This window comes from Periplaneta americana, chromosome 14 (assembly GCF_040183065.1).
Source record: "Periplaneta americana isolate PAMFEO1 chromosome 14, P.americana_PAMFEO1_priV1, whole genome shotgun sequence".
In the NCBI taxonomy this organism is placed as follows: domain Eukaryota; kingdom Metazoa; phylum Arthropoda; class Insecta; order Blattodea; family Blattidae; genus Periplaneta; species Periplaneta americana.
In genome coordinates, this window is record NC_091130.1 from 60488482 (window position 1) to 60514899 (window position 26418).

Below are 26418 nucleotides of genomic sequence, written 5' to 3' on the forward strand. Positions count from 1 at the left end.
GAATGTAAGTTGCCACTACTGTCAGCTGGGAGAGACGTGACAACTAGTTAATGTTTGTAAACAAAACGCACGGACCAAGGATGTCTAACTTGATGCAGCTACTTTATCCGAACCATACTGATCAGTTTATGTTCTTTTTTATCTTTGCACATTTTTCCTTCATATGTACAAGGACAGTTTGTAATTCATAATAAAATGTTAAATAAGATATTTTTTACAACACATATACATCATTGTAGATCAGGAGTTGGAATACTTTTATGAGCACTGTGCCAAATTATTAAATATTCTGTTGTCGAAGAGAAAGAGATAAGTACGTAAATAAATAGAGGTTAGAATAGTAGGGAAATAATAAATGATATAAGTGTTGTAAGATAGAGAAAATAGCTGGAAAAGAATAATTAAGACCAGGTAGATTTGAGAACAGAGAATAAAAATAAATAATATAAATTATTAAGAAAAGGAATATGCAATATTTAATAGGAAAGTGAGAAATGGAAGGGAGACAATCTAAGAGAGGGTAGATAGGGAAGGGTAGATAGCAATTCAGTTAAAGCAGAAGAATAGGAAGTAATCAGGAAATACTTGGCAAATTAATATATCAACATAAAAGAGTGGTATATATTAAAGGCATTGTGGATCTAAAAGCAGAAATGTAAAGATCCACCATAACTATGAATTGTAAAGTTGGCTGATAAATAAATATCAAATACTCTGACGTGACCCTGCATTCAGATTAATTTTTTCAATTAATCATGTGTCTGATTTTCTGAGGTTCGAGTAAAAGCCAAAGTTAGTAGATATAAAAAATTAACAAAAATTGAGTAATGTGGAACATATGTGTCAAGTGTTGTGCGTCATTGTATACCCCACAATTTGGTATATTTTTTATGTAAACTATCACGCTCCAACTGCTTTTTATCTCTGGAAAAGACCCCAGAGCTGGCTGTTTTGAAAGTTTTGTAATGGAGAAAATCCTGGCACCACTCGGAATTGAATCTAGGACCTTTTAGCCTGTAGCCAGTTGCTCTACAACTGAGCATAGTCACTGTAGTTTATTAGATCTGTCTTCCTAAGTTTTCTTCATGAGTGCCCCAATTCACTGGAGAACCTTACTGAAATGTTATGAATTTAAAGTGAAAATTGTTAAGTTATAGGTAACATAATTCATTCTTGAAATAAAATTATATAAATAGGCTACATATTACATTAATTAAAATTTATTATATTTGCACTAAACAAAATAGTGGAGTTGACAAATAATACTGGATATTGCCTTAGGTATAGATTAATGAATTTCGTAGACACTTCATTAATTGTATGATGTTCATAAAGTCGTTCTCCTTTCCTCTAGTCCTTCTTCCATACTGCATTAAGGAATTCACACTTCTGTGATACTTACGTGGACAACAATCTTCATGTGACCAATTGGAAACGTCGTTTAGGCTGCAAATGCCAATATAAACATGTTGTTGATTGGTGTGGATGCAGCCCTAATGATTTCAAACCTGAGGATTGGCCACGTTTACAGGTGAATATTGTTACTAATGAATTATGAATGTTGTGTATAATTGAGTAATTTCCATTTAGATGTGTTCTTTTCTCTTAAAATACAGTCCAGTACATTTGAAAATATTTCTTGAAAATATGAGAGTATCCTCTTACTAGAGTCTGCAACACTTCAAGAATTTTGAGATGCTTTTACATAAAAAAATACGCTATGTTTATTTATTGCCACCTCATATTGCGGATTGTTATGATTTTTCAAATTTACCTGGAATAAAGAAAATACTTACATCACTATATTCCAGTTCTGCAATCGGTATTTTTAATCTAGGGGTGCTAAAATAAGATATCGTGCTTGCTAAGAATTAAATAATGTAATAAATCAGCTGGAATTTATTACACCATAGTATGATTGTTTATGTTTCTAGGTATTCTTTAAAAGCTCACTAATATTTAATTGTTATTATTGCTACTATTCATTCCGTAACCCGAATCACATAAGTGAAGTGGTTAGGCATCGAATACACTAACCATCCTGTGTGTTTTATGGAGGGTTTGATATTAATATTTAACACGTCATAATATAAAACACTTTATTTTATTTCATTTTATCTTATCTTTAAATTCACAATTAATACCAGTACCTCTGAGCTGTTATTCTTTGCTGACTTCTTCTACAATTACTATCATTTCTCTATGAATGTTAAGGTTGGCTGAACCATTCATACATTATATTTCTTACTGTAACGTACCTTGGGCCTTATATTTGTTTGGATGATGATGATGAAATTTAATTCGACAAGTGTTGAAAATGAATATTCTATAGTGCTTGTAGATACAGGCAATCTGTAAAAGATTCTCAACAACTTGTATACATTGGGAATTACAGTACATATTGTTTGCAACAGTTGAGGGCTTCTGTAGCATTATGTGAGATGCGTTTGAAATTATTAATACAAACAACAATGAACACTTAATAATTATTATTTTCGAATGTTTTATGTGAAAAGTTTTTAACTATATTGTATTCGTTATCACTGGTTGAACTATAGTGATTATTAGTTGGTAATTAGAAAAAATAAAAAGTAGCTTTAGCCCATCTCCACCATAAATGTGCCACTGCTACGGTATATGCAGTTTATATTGCTGCTTCAAAATTATATCGTAACCTGAATGCAAGAACTAGGTAACTTGATTTTTCATATTTTGTAACATTGCGTATATGCTTATTTAATGCACTAAGGAATATGTCTCGTTTTCTTTTACTTGTTTGTTATATTAGAAAATAGATGTCGCTGGTATCAATCGATCAATTACCTAGTTCTTGCATTACATTTTGTGCTTTTTTTGCTATGCTATAAAAGAGGTAACTAAAAAACGCAAATTTCGAGTTACCTAGTACTTGCATTCACGTGACGATATGTTATCCTACTGTTGTTTCTTTGTTACATGTTTCAACTTATAGTAATCTTTATATATTAACTTCACTATTTATTGTTTAAGCAATCGTGGGAATGTGTTGTTTGCCTGTTAATAGCTTGAACTTTTATGATGAATGTTGTTGTTACAGGGCACTGAGAATCGACAACTCTTCTTTGCTCGTAAATTTGAACCCGTTATAAACCAAGCTATAATCGATCAGGTTGAAGATTGGCTATATGGACCCTATCCTTCTAGTGAGTTCTTTTAACTATCTATTAATGCTTTGTACAGTGTACAGAGTGTCTCGTGAGAAAGTAGTATGTTAGTGCATTTCCTCTTTCGTAATAGGTGTAGTACCTGTTACTGAGAACATCTTCAACTTGACACATTAAAGTGGCACCATAACATAGCCTAAGCAGATGTTTCAGTCTGATGTAATTATATTTGTAAACAGTGTTTGATACTGTTAAGACCTAAATATTTTATGTGAATGTACTAGAAACCAAGTTAAGCTTACACTTCATAGATGATGTTTAATTTAAGATTTGGTAAATTTATTATAGAAACAAGTTTCCTGTGCTAATTTGAAACGATGCTGGTAATTTCTGTTAATTAATAACTAGTTTCGATTTGATTTTGGCAATCTTGAGATTACTAGTGAGGTCCTTGCTTATTTCCATTTCTTCTTATGGTAAGGTTACCAGAGTTTTTCTCAGTTTTCAGGGACAGATATCAATATGTAAAATGTACTTTTAACATTAGTTACATTGACGTCAACTTATATCGGTTTTCACACTTTAGTACTCATCCTATTTACAGACTAAATTATTGTTTTTTTTTTTTCCAGACGAGTGAATTTTTTTATAAGAAGGTCTTCTCTAGACACAAGTTTTTCAGCACATTTCTGACAGGTCATGTTAAAGCCTGGCACAAAGATTTTCTAAACTCATTCTGGATTTTTTGGATGTCCACATCATGTTCATTAATTAAACACTCTCCACTGAAGCATTACTTCCAAGACACAGAGATAGTTTAATCAACTTCTGGCGTTGTGCACATGGAATCATTTCCTCAGAAAAAAAAAATAAATAAATAAATAAAAATTTCACTCCATTTTGAGCAAAGAGTAGCATTTTCTTCATTCCAATTTATCATTTTCTCTGAAGTCCTATTTCACTAAGCAAGGAATGTCATCAAATAAATTATCTTCATCCAGGTCAAGTCCATCTACATTTAAAGAAAAATAATGGACTGTCTCTTGAAATTGTTCTCTTTCTAGAGGAGCTCCCAGTAATATAAGTATATTTAATAGAAATCTTATCTTGCGAATGAATAACCCAATCACTGGGATATTCAACAGCATTTCATAAAATTCATGTGAGACACTAAGACTTCTGTTGTGAAATAAGAACCATTCTTCTAAAGATTTCCAAAAGTTGCGTATTTGATGGTGAAATAAATTTATCTTTTTCCTTGGAGTTCCATTTCTTTATTAACTTCGATAATAATGGAAGAGACTCGACTGCAGTTACATTCTCAGCTTTGGTTTTGATTATGGCATCATGGAAAGGCAGCAAAGTTGCATTCGCAGAATTTATTACAACAATGTGCAAGGATCAGTAAATCATATTAGTAATAAATTAACAATGAAAATTCGAGGATATCTGGGAAAATAATATTAAATTTGGGAACAAATTCTGTCCAGGGACAGGAAGGAAAATTCGGAGACTGTGCCCAGGAAATGGAGATGTTGGTATTAACGTAAAACGGCTTTTACCTTAACACCATCGATGTTTGTAAAAAAAATGGAGGGAAAATTTAGGCCTGCTCGAAATAATTATGTAGTCAGGAAAATGGAACATAATACCTTAATTTATTGCAATATCTTATGCTTATTCTGATAGCAATAGTGAGTGAACGTAACAACCAATAGAAAGTGATACCTTGCAGAAGAATACTTTAATTATCACGTGCTTTTGTTTACCTCCACTTCAAGAACAGCAGGAGAATAAATTATTGTATTGTTATGACATTTCATTAATGGCATGGTGTTTTGGGTTACCTGATATCTTTAAAATCTTACCAATTTGATTTGCATTTTTATCAAGGAAGATAAAGCGTCTTAACATTTATATCAAAGACCTTAGGGGAGGCCGAAACGTAGATGGGAGGATAATATTAAAATGGATTTGAGGGAGGTGGGGTATGATTGTAGAGACTGGATTAATCTTGTACGGACTTATGTGAGGGCAGCAAAAAATAAATAGGTTCCTTAAAAACCATAAGTGAGTAAGTATATACGTTTATATCATCATTATATCTTGCTAAAAAGCCTTCTTTTGGTGAAAAATGAAGTTCATGAATGTGTCCGATTAGGATACTGCTTTCTGAATTTCCCAATTAATTTATAATATTCTTTTTTCTCTTCGTAAGTATTGTATTTCCCCATGGTCACACCATAAACTGCAGCCAAGTAGTTAAAGGAGACAAAAGAAGCACCATAGACTGTTGTCAGTTCTTCTCAGCAGTAGGTATTGCATCTGCATGGAAATGGAGAAATTCACTGTTGTGACACTTTGTTGTGAGATATTTGTCATAAAATAGTGTCAGTAATCGTAAAATAACAAAAAAATTCGATGTTTTAATGATTGAAGTTTATATTCTGAAAAATGAAAGGTTTTTCGGTGATTCATGAATGGTGATTATTGTTTTATATAGATTTGGCAAACGTGAAGAGCTACTGGCAGAGTGTGTATCACTATGCAGACCTCAGTCCACCACCCGATGACTCCCTCGTAACACTGGCAGCTAGCTTAAGTCGCCTGTCTTCCAAGAGTATTGCTCTGAAACCTGATGGTAATGGCTGCTTCGTTCAACCAGGCAAAGTTATTGAGGTTACTTCATACCATAACAATGACAACTATAAGGTAATCATCATTGTATAATTGTTGCAGTTTCTTGCATTACTTAATAATCACTGTTTAACTCTAAAATATACATTTCTTTAATCCTTTGCTATTGACTTTCAACATTTTGCCTATTGCTTTCTATATAGGTCGAATAATTATTTGGAGTTGTTGCCATAATAATTTATTCTTTTTCCCCATTTATTTGAGTCTTACATGTTCACAGAAATATATCTTCGTGATGCCAGAAAAAATATATTTCGAGACTTTCTTGGAAATAAACGTTTTTAACATTTCTAATGCCAAAAAGTGGTTAATGTTATGTCTTCAGCCTGTCTGTGTACAACAGTTTCTATGAGTGTTTCATCAGATTTGTTTATATTCAGTATCTGTGAGTGATGCACATGGAATAAAATATTTTTTGGTACAAAATTAGTTGTTCTTTATTTGGAATTAAAACACACAATGGCACTAAACTTCAAGAATTATCACACGGTTTTGTTCCGTCATTTTTTGTATTATCTGGATTATTTATATTTCTCATTGTGAATTTATCAAAGTCTAGAATGCTGATCAGAACAAATGCCTCTTACCTCCTTATTCTTATGGGGATTACAGTTGCAAATAGTATGAATATTTGTTACACGTCAATGAACAACTGAAGCAAAGTGTGAAAAAAGTGGGATTCTTCACAGTGTCTTATTATAAACTACAAATATATTTTAGCATTTTTATGACTTGTAAATTTTCTAAATAGGAAAACCATATTAGAAATATTTACAATATATGTGTACTGTCAACTCTTATATGGAAGGCTTTAACCATTTAAGGGGAGAAGATAGGTAGTTAAAATATTGTAAAAAAACCACTCATTAAAAAATCGTTTGAAATAATCTTTGATACTACGTAAAAAATACATTACATAAAATTTAATGCTCACCTTATGGCCTTGTCAGCTTTGCAACGCCATTTATAAAGCTCTGTTGCACAGAATTTTTAAAGGAGATTAAACTTTGATTGAAATTTCCCGTACTTTAATTTTTTTAGACATTTTTTCTCCCCCCTTTTAAAATACCTTTTTGGTATGTGAAAATACATTACATAAAATTTACTGTGTATTTATGGCCTTGTCAGCTCCTGTGACGCCATATTTAAAGCTCTGCTGCACAGGGTTTTTAAATGACACCAAACTTCGATTGCAATTTCTCTTATTTTTTTGCTTTATTTCATGTAAAAAGTTATGAGTCTTCGGAACTCTGCCTCCATATTTCTATAAAAGTACCTTTAAAATTCATTCTTAAAATGTAATTATTTATTTTAAAAATTTGAAAACCATTATCAGAATTCCACTGCAAACATTTCAACATGTTTTTAGGAGTAAAATATCATAGAAATTTTTTAATTTATCTTTTAAAATGGTTAACATATATCCATTTTAGAGACGCTTTTTTAAATTAGATCCCTGATATTTGTTTTATCTCGAATTTAAGTTGTTGCAGCAGTTATATTTCTACATACAAAAAAAAAAAATTAAGTTGCACTGTTACTTCCCCTAAACTAATGGTGCATTCAATGAACAAATTTATTGTGTAATTGCAGGGCTCATTGGTATTGTATGAAGCACTACTGAATGGAGGTACCAGGACAGTAGTATTTGAAACTTGGGTGCAGCCGCAACATTATATGACAATTCTAAAGGAGGCAGGACTTGGTGGAAGAGTGAAGGTAAATATTGTAGCTTCTTGTATAGACAGTACTTATAATGATTTGAAGTACAATTAATATCTTGTGTGTGGATAAAATTTGTATTGTAAAATTTGTAGTTCTACAATTAATTTTGTTAAAATGAAGCCTAATTAAAAGTGGATGGGATTAGCATGTAACATTTTAATGTTTTGTTACCAAATTATAATCCTTTAGAGACTCGAAAGAAAGTTGGAAAGAACGTTTTACTCTAGGCAGATTTACCTGTACTATTCGATTTTTTGTTTGTGTAATTGTGAATCACATGATGGCGAAAGAAATTGTTCACTATGATTAACTAGAAACAATTCCACCCTACTGCTTTATAATTATGTCTATGACTGGTATCTGGTATTTTAATTTAGAATTGGCTACAAAATAATAACTTTTGTCAGGTGTGTTCATAATATTTATTCACAAAAGTAAATTTCGTTCAGAGGTACCCACAGTAAACATCAATCACAAGAGTTTATCATAGTTGATATTTACTCCCTGTATATGACTCAGATAAAAGTTGTAATGAGCCACTGGCACTTATCTGCCGATTTAGAGTTGTGCTGAGGCACAGCTTTAATTTCCAATTGGGCTGATTGCCTGGTTGGGTTTTTTCCGAGGTTTTCCCCAACAGGCAAATGTCAGATAATCTATTGCGAATTCTCGGCCTCATCTCGCCAAATACTATCTCACCATCACCAATCCCATCTACGCTAAATAACCTTGTTGTTAATACAGCGTTATTAAATAACAAAGTAAAAGAAAGATGTATTTTTTTATATTATGTTGTTGTTATCTATTGGCGAGACGTAAGGATTCAATCCATGAGTCTTTTGGAATTCCAGTACAGTTTTGAGAGATTCTTCGTCTTCTGGAGATTTGTTGTTTGCCTTTGCTCTTGCTCATTTGTACCACCCAGGGGACACGTACAGTTTAAAGTTCACTGTGGTTACTAACAACTTTGTTCCCCTTTTTATATTATGGCAGTCTTCATTTTCAATATGGACTCCATACGTGATTGGTTTCTTATTTATTAAAGTAGTAAGTAAATGTATGTTAGTTTTTTTCGAAATATATATTTTCTTTTTTCATTATTCAAGGCATAGTATATGAGTGCCAAATTCAAATGATAGGGACAATGATATAGGTGTCATAATCATTTGTTGGATTGAAATAGACATGCAAAGATCATAGTATAATAATTTGTCAGTTTTGGTGAAGTGTAACTAAATAAAGATACATATTATACAGTTAAGATTTATTCTTCATCATCATTATACAGACTGTATTAAAAAGTTAGATCAACTAGGAGGTGAAAGAGGCACTTCAGTAGAATAAGTAATGTATATAAACTTTCCTTATATTCTCTGTGGTTTAATAAGAATATCACTTCATAAGTATGTTAGACAATTGTATGTATTTACTGCAGAAAATTAACATAAAACATTATATATAAATTATGAGTTGAGAGAGTACTACAATGTTGTTAAAGAAAATTCAACTTTCATTAGTTTCAGTCAACTATTACTGAAAAAATATATATATTTGGATGGTGGTGGTGGTGGTGGGTGTGGGTGTGGGTGTGGTGTGATGGTGATGGTGATGATGGTGATGGTGATGGTGATGGACAATTCAGGTTTAGCTTTAGGTTCTTTTTAGCTTGTTCCTTTGTGTGCAGATGCTTATGAAATGTTTTGTAAATTTTATATTTCCCTGTTATAAAAATATTCTCACTTTTCAGTCTCTTCTGATCAGTTCAGATTATGATCAGAAAGAACAGATGTCTCGCAACTTCTTACATAATCTGGGACCCTTCTCAGAACCCACGCTTGTGTACCAATTAGGTGTAAATTCTCAACCATCAACCTACAATGTAACCTTTTTGTGGGTGGATCCAGCTGGACAACTTGTTGAAGTATCTGAAGTTCACATGGAGGATGGACACGCGGTAAGAATCAGTGTCATTGTAATGAATATTTTATTATAATAATTGCTTGTAGCAGCAGTCTCAGCTTTCTTTGAAATTGTAAATGTATGATTTTTGTTCACAATCTCCGGAATAGTGATACTAATAACAGAATGATAGTTCAGTGGTGGCTGCCAGAGAGGAGGCTCTGAAGCTCTGTACTCCTTGTGGAAGTGATCTGAAGCTCTGTACTCCCTGTGGAAGTGATTTAGAATATTTGTTTTGTTGTCACTAGCCTGCAAGTATAATTTCATTAGTAGATTTCTAAAATTCCAGTATTTTTATTTAGCAATTTTATTTATCATAAGTATACTCCTCTCCTTCTCTATCTGTGATAATGCAGTATAATTTCATTACTAGATTTCTAAAATTCCAGCATTTTTATTTGGCAATTTTATTTATCATAACTATACTCCCCTCTTCCTCTATCTGTCATTATGCAATATAATTTCATTACTAGATTTCTAAAATTCCAGCATTTTTATTTGACAATTTTATTTATCATAATTATACTCCCCTCCTCCTCTATCTGTCATAATGCAATATAATTTCATTACTAGATTTCTAAAATTCCAGCATTTTTATTTGGAAATTTTATTTATCATAACTACATTCCCCTCCTCCTCTATCTGTGATAATGCAATATAATTTCATTACTAGATTTCTAAAATTCCTGCATTTTTATTTGACAATTTTATTTATCGTAGCTATATTCCCCTCCTCCTCTATCTTTCATAATACAATATAATTTCATTACTGGATTTCTGAAATTCCAGCATTTTTGATAATGCGGATGTTATGTTTGTTATGTTCTTGTTATTAATAAAATTATTGCAACTATAACTGAATCGGTCATTTGTAAAACCACATGAGTCACAAAAAATGTTTCGAGAAAAATAGAAAAAACTACCTATAGTTAATGGATTTTCAGTTAGGTCTGTGAAAATTTTACAGGAGGACCATACATTAGTATGATTACAAAAGCATTGTATGTTAATTATTGTATAGGTAGTTTTTTCTATTTTTCTTGAAACTTATTTTCTGTGACTCATGTGGTTTTACAAATGACCTATTCAACTGTTTTAATTGAATCGGTTGGAGCTAAAAGGAAGTAAGTCAAAATATGCAGTTCTGGGTTATGCAACAGTTTGAACAACAGATGTCATGCGCATCGAACAGAGGAAGAAGGAACTAAGACTTTTAAATACTCTTTTGTCTTCTATAACATAAAAATATAATATTTGTGTTATTAGTGGAATGTTTTTTGCTCCTCCTGAAAAGTTGTGAAAAGTGACTTAATTCCTTTTAGCTCCGACTGATTCAATTATAGTTGGTGGACCAAATTTGATTCCTATTGGAATTGGTCTTGCTATGAGTCTATTGACAGTAGCTTACAGGTGAGGATTGAAAGTGAAGTAAGAAATAATATATTGACAATAGTTTGTTGGCCAGAGTGTAAGAGGAAGTGTGACAACAGAGATTCGCATTCTCTTCCATTAGTAATCATATATAGTCACTGTGTAATAACAGAGGTTTCGTTTGTTTACTAACCAATAGAAAGACGATTTAAGATTTGGAACTCATTTGTTTTTTTAAGTTTTATTCAGTACATTCATTTGTAGGAATCGCATGCTTAAGAAGTACACTGCCATAAGTTATAATTCGGAAATTAGATATTTATATTTTAGGAACATATTGTGAATTTTATTTCAACTCAACAATAGGATTTTATTTTTCCAACAATAATTCCTTTCGACAATTCACCTTAAACGCTCTCATCAACAATAGGATTTTCACTCAACACAGTATTCGTTATAGCACTCCACTGACGGCAATGACAATTTACTTGGACTATTACGAACAACAATGAACTGTTAATCTTAACTAATATTTAAAAAGCACTATTTACAAATCAGAACTATCAGTTCTCAGTTCACAGTTCTTCTAGCTCAGTCACTCGAGTTCACAGTATCTCGAACCACAGACCTTCAGAGACAGTTCACTGTACTCGAACTCAGGTCCCTCCAACTGCGGTCCACTGCACTCGAACTCAGGCCTTCAGATGCTGACACAGTTGCGGACGTACACTCGAGCCGAACTCCGGTACACAAGACTGGCTTGCTTGCTCTGGCTTACTCACTGACTGGCTGACTAATCAACTGAAAACTCCAACTGAAACTGCCCAAGTTCGCTGGCGTTTCTTCCTTTATAGCCACAGCGACATTGCCTGGAAAGTTCGACTTCTCGAATTATCTGGCTATCTCCACTTCGGACGGACTTCTCTAGAAGATTCGGGAGGGTCCGTCCCCCTTTACTCTGTAAGTAGCAGCTGCGCGCGCACTCTCCCCTCGTCGCGTTGACGTAATACACCCCCCTCTCTTCTCTCCGCCGCGCGCCGTCCCTCGGTGCTCCGTGAAGCCCGCGCGATCTGCTCTCTTGCGGGACGCTGGTCGTGAGTTCGAATCTCACGTCGCTGTCACAATATTTAACAATTTTCCGTGACTACTATACGTTCTGCTTGAGTATTGAGATGACGAAAGGAGACCCACGCTCACAAAGAAGAAGGCCAGAGATGGTGGTGATGATGATGATGATGATGATGATGATGATGATGATGATGATGATAGTGTTGTCAATTTATTTTTTATTTATTAAATAGACGTAACTTACAACTGATACACTTGGTAGAAAAATGAGAGTATTTGGATGGAATTTTGTATGGAAGGCTTGTCTTGAGAATTCAGTGTAGAAATGTAAATCGTGAGATAGGATAAAATATTCTGTTATCAATTCTCAAACTTAGACTATGCCTGTGATAGGCCGACTACAAAGGACATGGAAGTAGTTCTACTGTCGACTCTCAAACTGAGGTTGAAATCACAAGAGTTGGAGGTACTCCTGCTATCAACTCTTAAACTGAGGCCGATCACAAAAGAGTTGGTGGTATGCCTATTATTGACTTTCAAACTGAGACTGAGTTTGTGATAAGCTGACCACTAAAGAGGTTGGGATAACCTGCTATTGATTCTCAAATTGAAACTTAGCCTGCAATTAACAGTGGTTTTAAACTTACTCCTCAATATCTAAATAGACATTTTTTGTTTAATTAAATTTAATTGAAATAAATAGTTATTTAGACTGAGAAGTTTTGAAATGAAAGCCCTGTAATGTATCCAGCCGTTTGCTGACAACATTAAGTCCACTATAGTCTGTTCAGTTTTTGTTTTTCACGAGAAATGAGGGCTATTTTGATCGGTGTTCATTATAAATGCCTGTTGCTAGTAGCCAGAGTTGGGGTATTATACTGCAGGTCTGTGTCTTCTGCAACTGGTACTGATGATTTTAATTTACTTCTTTCGTGGTTTATGGATGGACAGTGTGTAAACAGTATAAATTGCCAAAAAAAAAAAGTACTGATGATAAGCATAAATTACTGAACAAAAAAGTCTAATAAAATTTTTCTGTAACTTTTGTGGTTTCCCTAGAAAAAAATGTTATCTGTGAGTCTAATGTTTTTGGAAATGATAGAGACTGTCATTATTTTCTTTGGTCTGCCATGTACATTGCAACTGTAGTGATATCCTTGTTTACGAATCAGAGTACTCTGTTGCCTCTACTGGGGGTATTAGCATGTGTTGGATGGAAGATCATTGAGAGTGACGTTCACATTTACTAGAACAGTAAATATTAGACTACTTTCAATCCTAAAAACATGATATTGTAGGAATTAAAAACAAAAAAGAAGAAAAAACAAAATTTCACTACACATCATGTTTAGTAGACCGAGATGTACAGTCTATAATTTTGGCAGTTTATATTGTTTACATCGTACATGAAACCTTGGATAGTTTTACTGGAAATCATTTTTGCTTGAATTTAATTCCATTCCCTCCCACCCCTCGGTTGTATTAACGCCTTTTTCATTTAAGTAATGAGTGTTTTAACTGACTGTGTATGTGCTGTGTGCTACTACTGATTTCAATAAACTACTTTTCTAATTGTTTGGCAGACCAATTATGTGAAACCGTTGCTTCGTGAACCTCTACTGCCAGGTGTGTGGACTGTGAAGATGGTGTATGATGCAGCAGTCGTGGCTCAAACCCAGTTCCTAGTCACCCCGCTTCAGTTTGTGTCAGGAGCCAATGTGTCCCAGCAGCAGGCTGGGTGAGCATGATTTGCATTCCATTATTAACTCTTCACAATTCCCTGCAGACATTACATACTTATGATTTACATTGTGCTATTAACTCTCTACCAGTCCCTTCAGACGTTACTTACTGTACTTCTTGCTTGTTTAAGATCTAATAGTGTCCATTCAACAGTGTTGCTGACTCTTTCAGTTAGTTTCTGGCTAACTACTTCTTAGAATCTGCTAAACCAGTAGAAAAATCTTCCAGAAGGATATGTATTTAATTCTGTAACTGTTTACTGTGAAGAATTCATTTTTGAGTAAATATTGTATACTATAAAATCTAAGAACTAGGAGTTTCCAATTACAGTCAACTTTGAATATAGTGAACATTCGGCTGTAGTGAATCTAAATCATTGGTCCCGACCTGCATACCTTAAAAATTACATTAATATTTCCGTTTATAGTGAACACTCGCTTCGGTTCTAGTGAACTTTAAAAATTGAAGTTAAAAGAGTTGTATTCTGACAAATTCTTATTTGAAGTCAGACCTTCTTGTATAAAATTCAAAGTTTCTTACTCCTTTAGTCAAAAGACAAAGGCAGGATTAGTGATTCCCAGACAATAAACTGTACTGTAAATCCAGGCAATGCGTGACACCTTGCCTCACTTCACCATCGGATGATTGCCATTCTGTTCTCAGGCACACTACTCTACTGTTATTTCTAATCCTCCACCATCAAAGAGTTGCCTTTTGTTCTCAGAAACATTTTCATTTCGGATAACATCGAAACAAAGAAAAATGAAATTGCCTTCTTTTATTAAAAAGGGACAGACATTATGTCTAGAACATAAATGAAGGTAAGATTCCGATGGCTTCCAAACTCCATTAACCTCTTCCCAGTTTCCATTAAGTGATCTGGGAAATTTCTATGCTGAGTACACAGTCACACCATAACAGCGTTTGTCATTTCTACCTGATCAATCTGTTTCTAGTGTTTGAACAGTGAATATACTTTATAAAAATGTCTAAGCATAAAGTGTTTTCTTTGAAAGATAAGGCAAATATTATAAATTACACTGAACGTGGTCTTTTGCAAGCGGACGTGGGTCGACAGCATAGTTTAAGTAAATCATCTGTGAGTAACAGAATACATTGTAATCCATTCCACAAAAATGAAATATTTTAATTACTGTGTAGTATTTTATTTTCTTGTTCACAATTTCATTCATTCCTGTCATTTAAGGTTAAGGGAGAGACACTTCAGATTTAGTGAACTTCGAATATAGTGAACGAAATATGCAAGTCTGCAGAGGTTCATTATATCCAGAGTTGACTGAACATTATAATTCAAACACCACTTAGCAGTTGAATGAAATATTATTGTTTTTCAATCCCAGTCGTATGTTTAGCCACTCTCTTCTAACACACATGACACATTTATGTCTTTTATGCATGAATTAACATGTAGAATTATAGTTCACTCTCTATAAAAAACATCTTCTTCTAGAAATGCGCTGCTAATTCAATACCACCTGCATTGACTTATTTCAGACATTGATACAGTTTGATGTTTTATGTAACTTTGATTTGACAAATTATTTGTTTGATAATTTATATGACAAAACGTTTTACCTATGGGCTATTCCATCTCAAATTGACTGAAATATAGAGAAAATTGACCTTTCAATTTTTAAATACAATGAAACTTTTTCTGTCCGTTGACAACTGTGATACAATGCTTTGTGCATAGTTTGAGGCATCAGAACTTCATAGTGTTTAAATTAAAAATATTGAAATTTATCGTATTTTCATAAAATTAGCAACTTTAAACTGTTGTGGCTCCGAAACCCTTTCACCCAATGATCAAAATCATGGTTTATTTTGATGCTGAGAAATTAAAGTTTATATTGACATGTAAACAGTTTTTCTTACTTTTTATGGAAATGGAGAAATTTAGATTTTTCTTCATTAAGATGCCTTTCCCCACGAAAAAATATTTTTAAAATATATGGTTAGATTCCGCATTGAAAGTACAAATAAACACATATTTTTTACTGGTGCACCGTTGATAAGAAAGTATTGAAAATATGAAATAAAGAAAATAAATAGTATGTGCGTGAACTAACCAGCTGACTGTAGGTAGTCGAGACAAGCAAGGCCAGGAGACAAGCACATGATGTGTCGTCTAGCAGTCATGGCTGGGCTAGCTTTATCACAAGTTTTCATAAACACAGGAGTAAAATGATGCTCAATGCTCGTTTATCTTCAGCTCTCGGCCAGTGCCTGGAGTACTGCGCCATTCAAATCTAGGCGTGTGAAAATAATTTATTTAATACCCTCGAAACTTATTGCTGAGCCACTAAGCAAACAATGCCGAATCCCTCTTAATAATGCAAGGTTTTTTCTCAATATTTTTTACATTTTTACAAATGGGCAGAAAGCCTAAAAGTAAGTAAAATCAGATTATCTGTCTCTCTGTATAAAATAAAAATAAGTATTACTTCTTATCATAACCTACTAAATGTCAGCTTCAAAATGAGCTTCCGTTCAATGTTCTGCAGTAAATGGTTCCAGAGTTCTGAGTGCTGGAAGAGGCTTGTTTTTATAAAATACGCTAAATTTGTTGCTCAGTAGTACGAAAACCGTTTGACTTTCGATAATATATTTTTTTAAATGCACTCTCCTCAGGACCTTGTCTAAATAGGGAAAAAATTAGAGTATTAAAAAAAATGCGAGGTTTTTTACTGATCGATTTCATATGGAATAGCCCCTATAGACCATTGTTATGCCACACAAAACAGTTTCATCTAACTTCAGTTTTGCAACAATGAATAATCTTGCATTCATCATACATTTAGAATTTGATTTCCTTTCAAACAGTGTGTGATTTTAGTACTTGAATGTAGCCAATTATTAATAATTTCAATGCTTAAAATAACGCATTCAATTAAGCAATGTAAAAAAATCTGTCAGCTCTTTGGCTGTTGGCTGACAAGGATATTTTCTGGTTTTAAGGAATTCAAATCTGCCAGAATAAGCTGGAATTGGCTGAATTGGTAAAACTTACAGTGTTGAGGTGTAAACGTACTGACCATCATACTTAATACAGGGCTCTATTTAAGGTTTTCATAGAGTTTTGAACACCTCAGTCACAATTGCCTCTACTTTGATAGTCTGACTTTTTGCCCACCGCACTTTCCGTAGTCAGTGGTAGATGGATCAGTAAGATTTTGAGATAATTGGACATGATTTGCAGATCTTGAATCAAGTGCACAGAAATATATTAATACTCAGACATGGAGCCTTAACCTTACTTTATCATGTGCTAAGTATAAGAGAAAATATTGTGATCTAGAAAATCAATTTGAAGATTTTTGTGGAAATTGATATTTTCAGCATCACTCTGAAATGGTTTGGGCATGCTGTCTGTCTGTTTGTGTCTGTCTGTCTGTCTGTCTGTGTATGTGTGTGTCTTCATATGTACAGTGATTTATCCTAAACTATCAGAATACTTTTATTCATATTTAGTTCTACAAGTTAATTTATGTGGGTTTATATATACACATGAAGTAATTTTAGTAAAAAAATAATAATAAATCAATATTTGAAATCGAAAGCATGAAATGGAGATGAATTCCAAATTTATCCAAACATTTTTTTTTTTTTGGCTTGAAATGAAGAAATAAGAAAAAAAAAAACAACCCAATATGCCTCCAGACTCATAAATTAAATAAGTGTTGATATAGATGCAGTTACCCTGATTGAGGTTCTGGCTGATATGTGCATATATTATCAGTAGGTCTCGGAAGTTTATGAAATATAATTTTTTTTCTGAGACATCACAGACAATGCAGGATGCAATACAAACTCGTTTCACTTCAACACGAACTAATACCCAGCCTACTTTTATTTTGCATTTTCCAGTCCTTTATTGTCTATTGGTCATTTTTTAGAAAATGTTCCACTTTTTGTTGAATTTTTGCCCTTTTCTCCTTATGAACGGATTTTTTTACGGTGTAGTCGTAGTCTATATTCGAGAACCTACTGCAGATTGCTTACGCAATTCGATTGCATCTTACAGGAATTTTCTTGATGGTTGTATCAGCCTTGACTCCTGATCACATGTGTTACATCTTCCCCCAATTCAACACAACAGAACAAATACTGCAGCCGCAGTGTCCGCAGTCAGCATATTGTATATCTCAGGTGAAGACGTAAAAATGCCGAAAGGAAAATAAAGCAGTTACTGACTGACTTTGGTGGCAATGTATTCTATATAGATGAAAGTATATTATTTTATACATATATATAATCGTGGTCATTTTTTAAATTTTAATGTCATATTTTCAGAAATTTAAGGTCATTTTATAGGCCATTTTTATGTATTTTTAGGTCATCAACTTCCGAGCCCTAATTATCAGGCAGTACATCTCACTTGACGTTGTGTGTCAGAGGAAGAATAATTGTTTGTATACAGCTAAAGTCTGATTAGTGTAATATGTATCTAGTCAGCAATGTATGCAACCTACCTCATTATTTCCTAGCTTAGTTGCCTCATGAGTAATGCTTTATTGGTGTCACGTATGACGTTCAGAACTGTCTTCAGACAGTTGACTAAAGAACAATAGATGCAGTAATTTAATTGCAATTTTTGTTTGTTAATGTATTTAAGTAAGATGCCCTGTAATAGAAAATTTCTTTGTTATTGGTATAGATTCCTCCATAGCGGTCCTGGGCAATCTTATGCAATCCATGACACAACAGATTGGGAAAAGCTACTGGACAACAAAGCAGATAGAAGTGCCTTGCAGAGAAAAGCTCTGGTTAATTCAAGACGATTTGGTCTTGACCTTAGGGATTGGATCGACAATTTAAATTCAAAGTGAGTGTTAATATATTATATTAACTTGTTACAGTTTTGTATTATTATTATTATTATTATTATTATTATTATTATTATTATTATTATTATTATTTTAGAGGGGAAGTATGTCAGATTTTTAAATATCTACGATTCCTCCATTCAAAGACAGAGGATGTGATAGGATAACTTAAAAAAAAAAAAAACTGTTCTTTGTGTTAACATTTTTGCGTCTTAATTTTAGATCTACAAATTTCGAAAATCAAAACTGTAATGGAAAAAATTCAACAGGGAATTATTTAGAACTAAAATGTCGTTATTTCTGCAATAACTCCTATGTGACATATTTATCTATTTTCAGATTTTTGCTCTATTAAATAACTTAAATAGTGATACAGCAATAATAAAATCTCCTATATGTAATTATATTTCTTTCTTTCGAAAATGTAAGAATTCACAATCTCCTATGTACCACTGCCATAGAATGAATAAATGCTTTTCTTTTTCCTACTGAAAAATTTTTATATTTTGCACGTAGGAGTTATTGCAGGAACGACGACGATATGAATAAGAGTTCACAGATTAATAAAAGCTTATCTTTTACACAAAGTTAATTAAAACTTTCTGGTGGGATGCACCCTTAATCGCCGAGAACAGGTAAAAGGGATGCTGAAATGAAAGAGCTAGGCAGATAAAATATTTTTTATTTTTTTATTCACCATGTCTAGCTGGGTTTAAAGAAATGTCAAGACTTCGAATGTGTCAGTATCTGACTGTATGGAGGCTTTAAACTCCTGGATGAAAACTTACTTATATTGGGTGTTTCAGAATAACTGTTCCTAATTTTCAAATGTGATAGAGGGCATGCAATGAAACATTTTTTCGTAATAAAGCAGTGTTCAAAAGTATTTCTTTGTCGAGATATAACGATATGAAATAAATGAGTATTTAAAATACTCTCAATGTGAAAAGTAACTGGTTGCTATCTCGGAAATGTTGAAAACATTATATGACAGGAACTATGATACTGCATAAATTCTCCATGTCTCATTAGGATTGCTGTAAGCTGCTCTGTATGCCATATGCATGTCTGCTAATTCAACAATTGTAAATTGATGCATTTTTAATTATTGGACATTTATAAACAACTCTGACAGAAGTTACTTTGTGACATACAACGAAAACAAATCAACTTCAATGATTTCCATGTAATGGGAACAGCTGAAACACAATTAAATATAGGCATGAACGATAATAAGGTCAATGAAGAGTTTTGACTTTACTGTATTATCTCAATACAGAAGCATTTCTGGACTCTACTTTATTTTTTAAAAGTTTAATTACAAGCTCTCTATCATATCTGAAAATTAGGAATAGTTATTCTGAAACATCTTGAATACAAAAAATATATTGTAAATTAATTAAGTGACATAATGTAGCAGCTTTGGAAAGAGAAACTGTTTACAATGAGTTAAACATTTTTGTCACTTGAGGTTATTGCTTGTTGCATTTCTTAACTCTTATTTTTATTCATATATAGGGTGACCAGACACCCTCTTTTATCTGGACATGTCCTCCTTTTTAGACCTTTGTCTGGAGTCCAGGCGGATTTTTAAAAAATCAAGAAATGTCCTCCTTTTCGTAACTTGTATGACTTATATTTTGAAACTATCTGATTTGACGCCTTTTTCAATTAATTTTCCAGTAGGTGGCAGCAGTATTGATGGAATATACTCTTTGCTAACGTTCATAACTCTCTTTGCTCCTCCTTTTGATAATAATTATAGTTCCCTTGGCTTTTATCTGTAGCTAACAGTAAAATCATTTTACATTATTTAGTTTTATCATAAGTATGCTATAATAAAATAGACATAATTTTAAATATAATATAGGCCTAAGCCTAAATATAAATAGATGTTTTCTTCCTCTTTAATAAATATAGTTCCCTTGACTTTCATTTGTAGCTAACTGTAAAATCGTTATTATTAAGTTTTATCATAAATATTTTGTAATGAAATAGATATTAACATACTTTTAAGTATGATATGAGCCTAAATAATATGTACTGTATATTGACGTAATTTAAAGTATAATATAGGCTTAAGCCTAAATCAAAGTACATATTTTCTGTCCCCTTTTTTCGAACAATATCCTCCTTTTTTAAGCTTTGTGCCCTCTTTTATCGATGTAAATCTGATCACCCTATTCACATATTTTTTGTATTTTTTTATCAATGGAGTTACAGTCATTCGTCTCTTGACACATTATTACTTAAATATTGCTTATGACTAGATCTGTTCGAATGATTATAATAAGCTATTAATACTTTGTCATACAAACAGAAGTATTTTAAGTGTAAAAAATCACAAAAAATAACATGAACTTATAAAAGATTACAGTAACTTTTATTTTATGTGTTCATTTCACATGTTTCATTTGCATCATTTACCTTTTCAGGTTCTACAAAGTGCTAGACACTTGCGTTGCATCTGCAACTAGTCATATTCTCGCAGAATGTGGTAAGCTGCATCTTGAACTTTGTGAACGTACAGCATGGAGCTCCCTTGCGCCTGACCCTAAGTCTCGAATTGGAATGGTCAACTTGACCACAGGACGATTGAACAGGCAAGTTTCATTCAAGTTATTTTTTTAAAGCTTATGTTATCAAGGACTAATGCCAACAACAGGTAAATGAGAAAATGGAGCATGAAGGTTTAATATGTAATCTTTTCCACAAAATATCCCAAATACTCAAACTTCAGAGATTATCTTAGTTACTTGCTGTGTAGAATGTTCACCATAGAGACTCCGCGGTGTTGGCCTTCTATGGAAAATGGTAGTGCACTCATTGCCCATATTACTGTACTGGTAGTATGGACGATTGTAAATAATGCCAAGCTAAATGGAAGTGTCACAAGAAAATGTGCGAAAAACTAAATTTCCACAGTTACTGGAATTTAACTCAGATTTTGAGCCAGTAATTAAAATGTGTCTCAGTGAAACGTACAGCAGAGTTCGTATAGGTCAGTTTCTGTCAGATGTGTTTCCAATTCACTGTGGGCTAAAGCAAGGAGATGCACTATCACTTTTACTTTTTAACTTTGCTCTAGAGTATGTCATTAGGAAAGTCCAGGATAACAGAAAGGGTTTGGAATTGAATGGGTTACATCAGCTGCTTGTCTATGCTGATGACGTGAATATGTTAGGAGAAAATCCAGAAACGATTAGGGAAAATACGGGAATTTTACTTGAAGCAACTAAAGAGATAGGTTTGGAAGTAAATCCCGAAAAGACAAAGTATATGATTGTCTCGTGACGAGAATATTGTACGAAATGGAAATATAAAAATTGGAAATTTATCTTTTGAAGAGGTGGAGAAGTTCATATATCTTGGAGCAACAGTAACAAATATAAATGATACTCGGGAGGAAATTAAACACAGAATAAATATGGGAAATGCCTGTTATTATTCGGTTGAGAAGCTTTTATCATCCAATCTGCTGTCAAAAAATCTGAAAGTTAGAATTTATAAAACAGTTATATTACCAGTTGTTCTTTATGGTTGTGAAACTTGGACATTCACTTTGAGAGAGGAACATAGGTTAAGGGTGTTTGAGAATAAGGTGGTTAGGAAAACATTTGGCTCTAAGAGGGATGAAGTTACAGGAGAATGGAGAAAGTTACACAACACAGAACTGCACGCATTGTATTCTTCATCTGACATAATTAGGAACATTAAATTCAAACGTTTGAGATGGGCAGGGCATGTAGCGCATATGGGCGAATATCCAGAAATGCATATAGAGTGTTTGTTGGGAGGCCGGAGGGAAAAAGACCTTTAGGGAGGCCGAGACGTAGATGGGAAGATAATATTAAAATGGATTTGAGGGAGGTGGGATATGATGATAGAGAATGGATTAATCTTGCTCAGGATAGGGACCAATGGCGGGCTTATGTGAGGGCGGCAATGAACCTCCAGGTTCCTTAAAAGCCAATAAGTAAGTAAGTATCCAGAATTAGTCTTAAATGCTAAAATACAGGTCATTCCTAAATTAGTTACACAAAAATAACCTGTAATTGTGAAGAAAGTATAAATCATATTGAATTGAATAATACAGTAAAAATTTCAATAAAACTTCTAGTTTCGTTTGCAGATATTACATATGTTCAATACGGCTCCCTCTTGTCAAATAGCATTTATTTATTCTATAAGTGATTTCGTCCGAAATACTACGAATCATATTACCAGTGGTTGCAACTGCTTCTCTTATCTGAACTCGTAGTTCATTTAGACTTGCAAGAAGAGGTGGAACAGAAACTTTGTAAAATAACTGCTGAAGTTTTCCTGGCGATGTGATGATTCGAAACTTTCTCAGGCTTCCAGCCAGGTAAAAAGTTAGTGACATACCAATGTTTTGAGGATGTTCATCTTCCTTATCTTCAGGGTGAACTGGATGATGATTCGAAACTTTCTCGGGCTTCCAGCCAGGTAAACAGTTGGTGATACACTGATGTTTCGTGGTCTTCAGGGTGAACTGTTTGGGCTACTGGAATAGAAGAGCTAAAGAAACTCTGGCCATTGCATCGGAAAGCAGTAACCTGAATCGGAACTCTGGTCTCCAACTTAGTGCTGCCTGGACACTGGCGATAAAAAGTCTCAACACCCAGATGACAGCCCGTCATCAATGAGGAGCACAGGCGAACACATCCGCCAGGCCTTCCAAGAGGCCCATGATAGTAGCCCTGCACAGCACAAGGGAACACATCAGCTGTTTTCACACCGCGATCTGCAATGCCTGGAACACAACAAGCCAATCAGCTGGCTCCTTCTCTCGGCTATAAATAAGGAGCATGGTACCCCCTAGTCATCAGTTCACCCTGAAGAAGAGGAAGATGAACATTCTCGAAACATCGGTGTATCACCAACTTTTTACCTGGCTAGAAGCCCGAGAAAGTTTCTAATCAGAAAGATGTCTGATCAGGCGATCATGGCAGCCAGGCTATCATTCCACCATGCCAATCCAGGAAGTCATGGTGCGATTGAGGTAAAATGTAACCTCGTGTTGGAAATGTAGAGGCACACCATCTTGTTAAAAAAGAAACTCTGCCCATGTCTTATAATTGTGGCATTATATAATTTTCCAGCATATCCATGTAACTAATTCCAATTATAGTGTTCTCGATAAAAAGAATGGATCAAACACATTAGCAGAACTTATGGCGCAAAAGAAATTTAATTTTGGCGAATCTGTTACATGTTCGACTATATCATGTGGATTTTCAGGACCCCATATTCGCCCATATGAGATGGAAAGTAGTCTCATCACTAAACACAATTTAATCAAGAAATTTGTCATAGTTTTCCATTCTGTTGAGCATTTCAACACAAAATTGAAGTCGTCTTTCTTTATCCATATCACTTAAAGCTTGCAGCAACTGTAATCTGTATAGCTTAAATTGCAGATGTGTTCTTAAAATCCTCCACAATGTCATTTGAGGAATATTTAGTTTTAAGCTGACATGTTAACTGATTTTTTTTGGGCTACGAACTTAAGTCTCATGCACTTGTTCGATTGTCTCATTTGTAACTCGAGATATACCCTGATCTGATGCCCTATATGCTACACAACCAGTTTCAAGAAAATGAGTACACAATTCGCTACTTATCAGTCTGAGTTAGTTCCTTGTGATTTTTGGTCCTGAATTTCCTTTGAACAGAAGTAACTGATTGTAACTGATGAAACCACAAACAAATTGTGTATGCTGCACACCTGTGTATAACTTTATGATGACTGGTGAGATTATTATTAGTAGCATAATGCACCCGTACTCTGGCATGTGTGTAGTAGGATTGGCAGGACTTCTTAAACTCACTAGACCTTAATATTAGAGGAGAAAAATTCGCTCCAGCACCGGGGATCAAACCCAGGTTCTTGGTTCTACGTACCAAGCACTCTCACCATTGAACTACGCCGAAGCTCAATCCACAGCACCAGATCGAACCCCTCTCCTCCAGTGTTTTTCCTCTGTGGCCTGACTCCAAGTTGGACATATTATTGACATTTTTATATTAAGTCAACTGCCATTATACAAGGAGCGCACTCAGTTGAGTGACTCAGTGGCTGGGATTCCACAGTAATATGCACAGTAATCTGTAAAGTAATATGCACTGTTGCTCGAAGAATCTACGTAAATATTATTAATATTAATTGTTACCATAACAGATGTATTCTGTAGGACCAAAAAAAAAAATAATCTTTACGTAGATTCACTAGACCTTGTCACTTCAGCTGATTCAACAGCTATAGTGGCATACTTTTGTATAGCTAATTTACGAACATCCTGTAATACAGTAGGATTTCTGATTAGTGATTACCTAATGTTAGAAGAGGCTGAGGTAAAAAGTTGAATGAAAAATCAAATATCGATATTATACGTGATTTTCATATACAAAGTACACATTAGTGTTTTTAAGTTCCTTCAGTATTGCAACTATTGTTGTTTAGTCAACTGTCTGAAGACAGGTCTGAAGCTCACAAGTGATATCATCAAGGCACCACTTATGAGGCAACAAGGCCAGGAAATAATGGGGCAGGGTGGCCAGTTCCTTTCCCCCTATTATTGTTTAATCAACTGTCCGAAGACAGGTTTGAACCTCATAAGTAACACCAGTAAGGCATCAGTCATGAGATAATGGGGTAGGGTGGCCATTTCCTTTCCCCCTCCAGTGCGTACATTACCGATTAGCTATATATTCCACTAATTAGAGTTCAGAAGCATACAAACAATTGTTCTTCCTCTTACACATAACGTCAAGTGAGATATACTGCCTGATAATATATATACATCATATCAGCCAGAACCTCAATCAGAGGTGATACAGAACCATTGTTATACAGAATTGTTCTGGTTAGACACTTGACTGCACTATCACTACACTACATCTTATGAAAATAATAATAATACATAACATATTGAAATGCTTTTCACTTTATTTATATTGTTTACACAGCTTTTCTAGTGCTGTGAGCTAAATGAGTCAGTCATTATCATTGCAGACCTTGGAATGGCCCAGTAATTACTAACTAAACAAAAAGCATTCACCATCGAACCTACTGGTAAATGTGAACTCATTTCATGCTGCCAACATGTAAAAAAAAAAAATTGGATAACCTGCCAGTCAGTTGATATATTTTTACTTCCGACTGTACACTTTGATCTCAAACATACGAAAAAAAAAAATCCTAGCCTTTTGATAAGGGCCTAATAATTAAATAAAGATTAGGGAACGGATTATTATACTCTGAAAGGTAGAGATGATGTTTCAAATAGGCTAACTGATTGTTTATACATACAAATTAACAGTTTCCAAAATAGATAAAAGTTCACTCTGATATAAACAACTGTGATGGTTCAAAGCTGCTTGATGTTCGAGAGTTGACCACTTCCGTTGTCTTGAACATTTGCTTGATTCACTCACAAGCAGTCAATGATGTGGGCTTTTCGGGCGCTGTTAGTCTCGCTTTCTCGATCATTGTTCAACTCTATTTCAGGTGAGTATTGTTGATACTTACTCTCAGCATGTTCCAAATAAACTATAGGCAGCATGCTTATACATGGTCAACTAGGTTTTATTTCCTTAGACCATGGTGGCACGCATGTTTAATTTGTTTTTCTGGATTAATCAAAATGAGAAAATGTTGGAATCTTTGCTTTTTGTCCAAAATACCCTGGGCTCTATAATCAGATTAGCCACTGGTGTAGTTCAGTCGGCTTGTCGATCCTGAGTTGCACTCAGATGCAGGTTTGATCCCTGTTTGGGCTGATTTCTTGGTTGGGTTTTTTCCGAGATTTTCCCCAACCGTAAGGCTAACTTCAGATAATCCA

At 33.9% G+C, this 26418-nt stretch overlaps 1 protein-coding gene across 1 annotated transcript in view; it reads left to right on the plus strand.

Annotated features, from left to right (window-relative positions):
• Positions 1-26418, plus strand: part of oxt (Xylosyltransferase oxt) — a 54365-nt gene that overhangs the window by 26084 nt on the left and 1863 nt on the right. The window contains exons 8-15 of the mRNA XM_069845381.1: positions 1355-1531; positions 3077-3182; positions 5647-5855; positions 7434-7559; positions 9313-9519; positions 13547-13701; positions 18385-18552; positions 20989-21156. Of these exons, the coding sequence (XP_069701482.1) occupies positions 1355-1531; positions 3077-3182; positions 5647-5855; positions 7434-7559; positions 9313-9519; positions 13547-13701; positions 18385-18552; positions 20989-21156 (1316 nt within the window). The remainder of the gene's footprint in view (positions 1-1354; positions 1532-3076; positions 3183-5646; positions 5856-7433; positions 7560-9312; positions 9520-13546; positions 13702-18384; positions 18553-20988; positions 21157-26418) is intronic.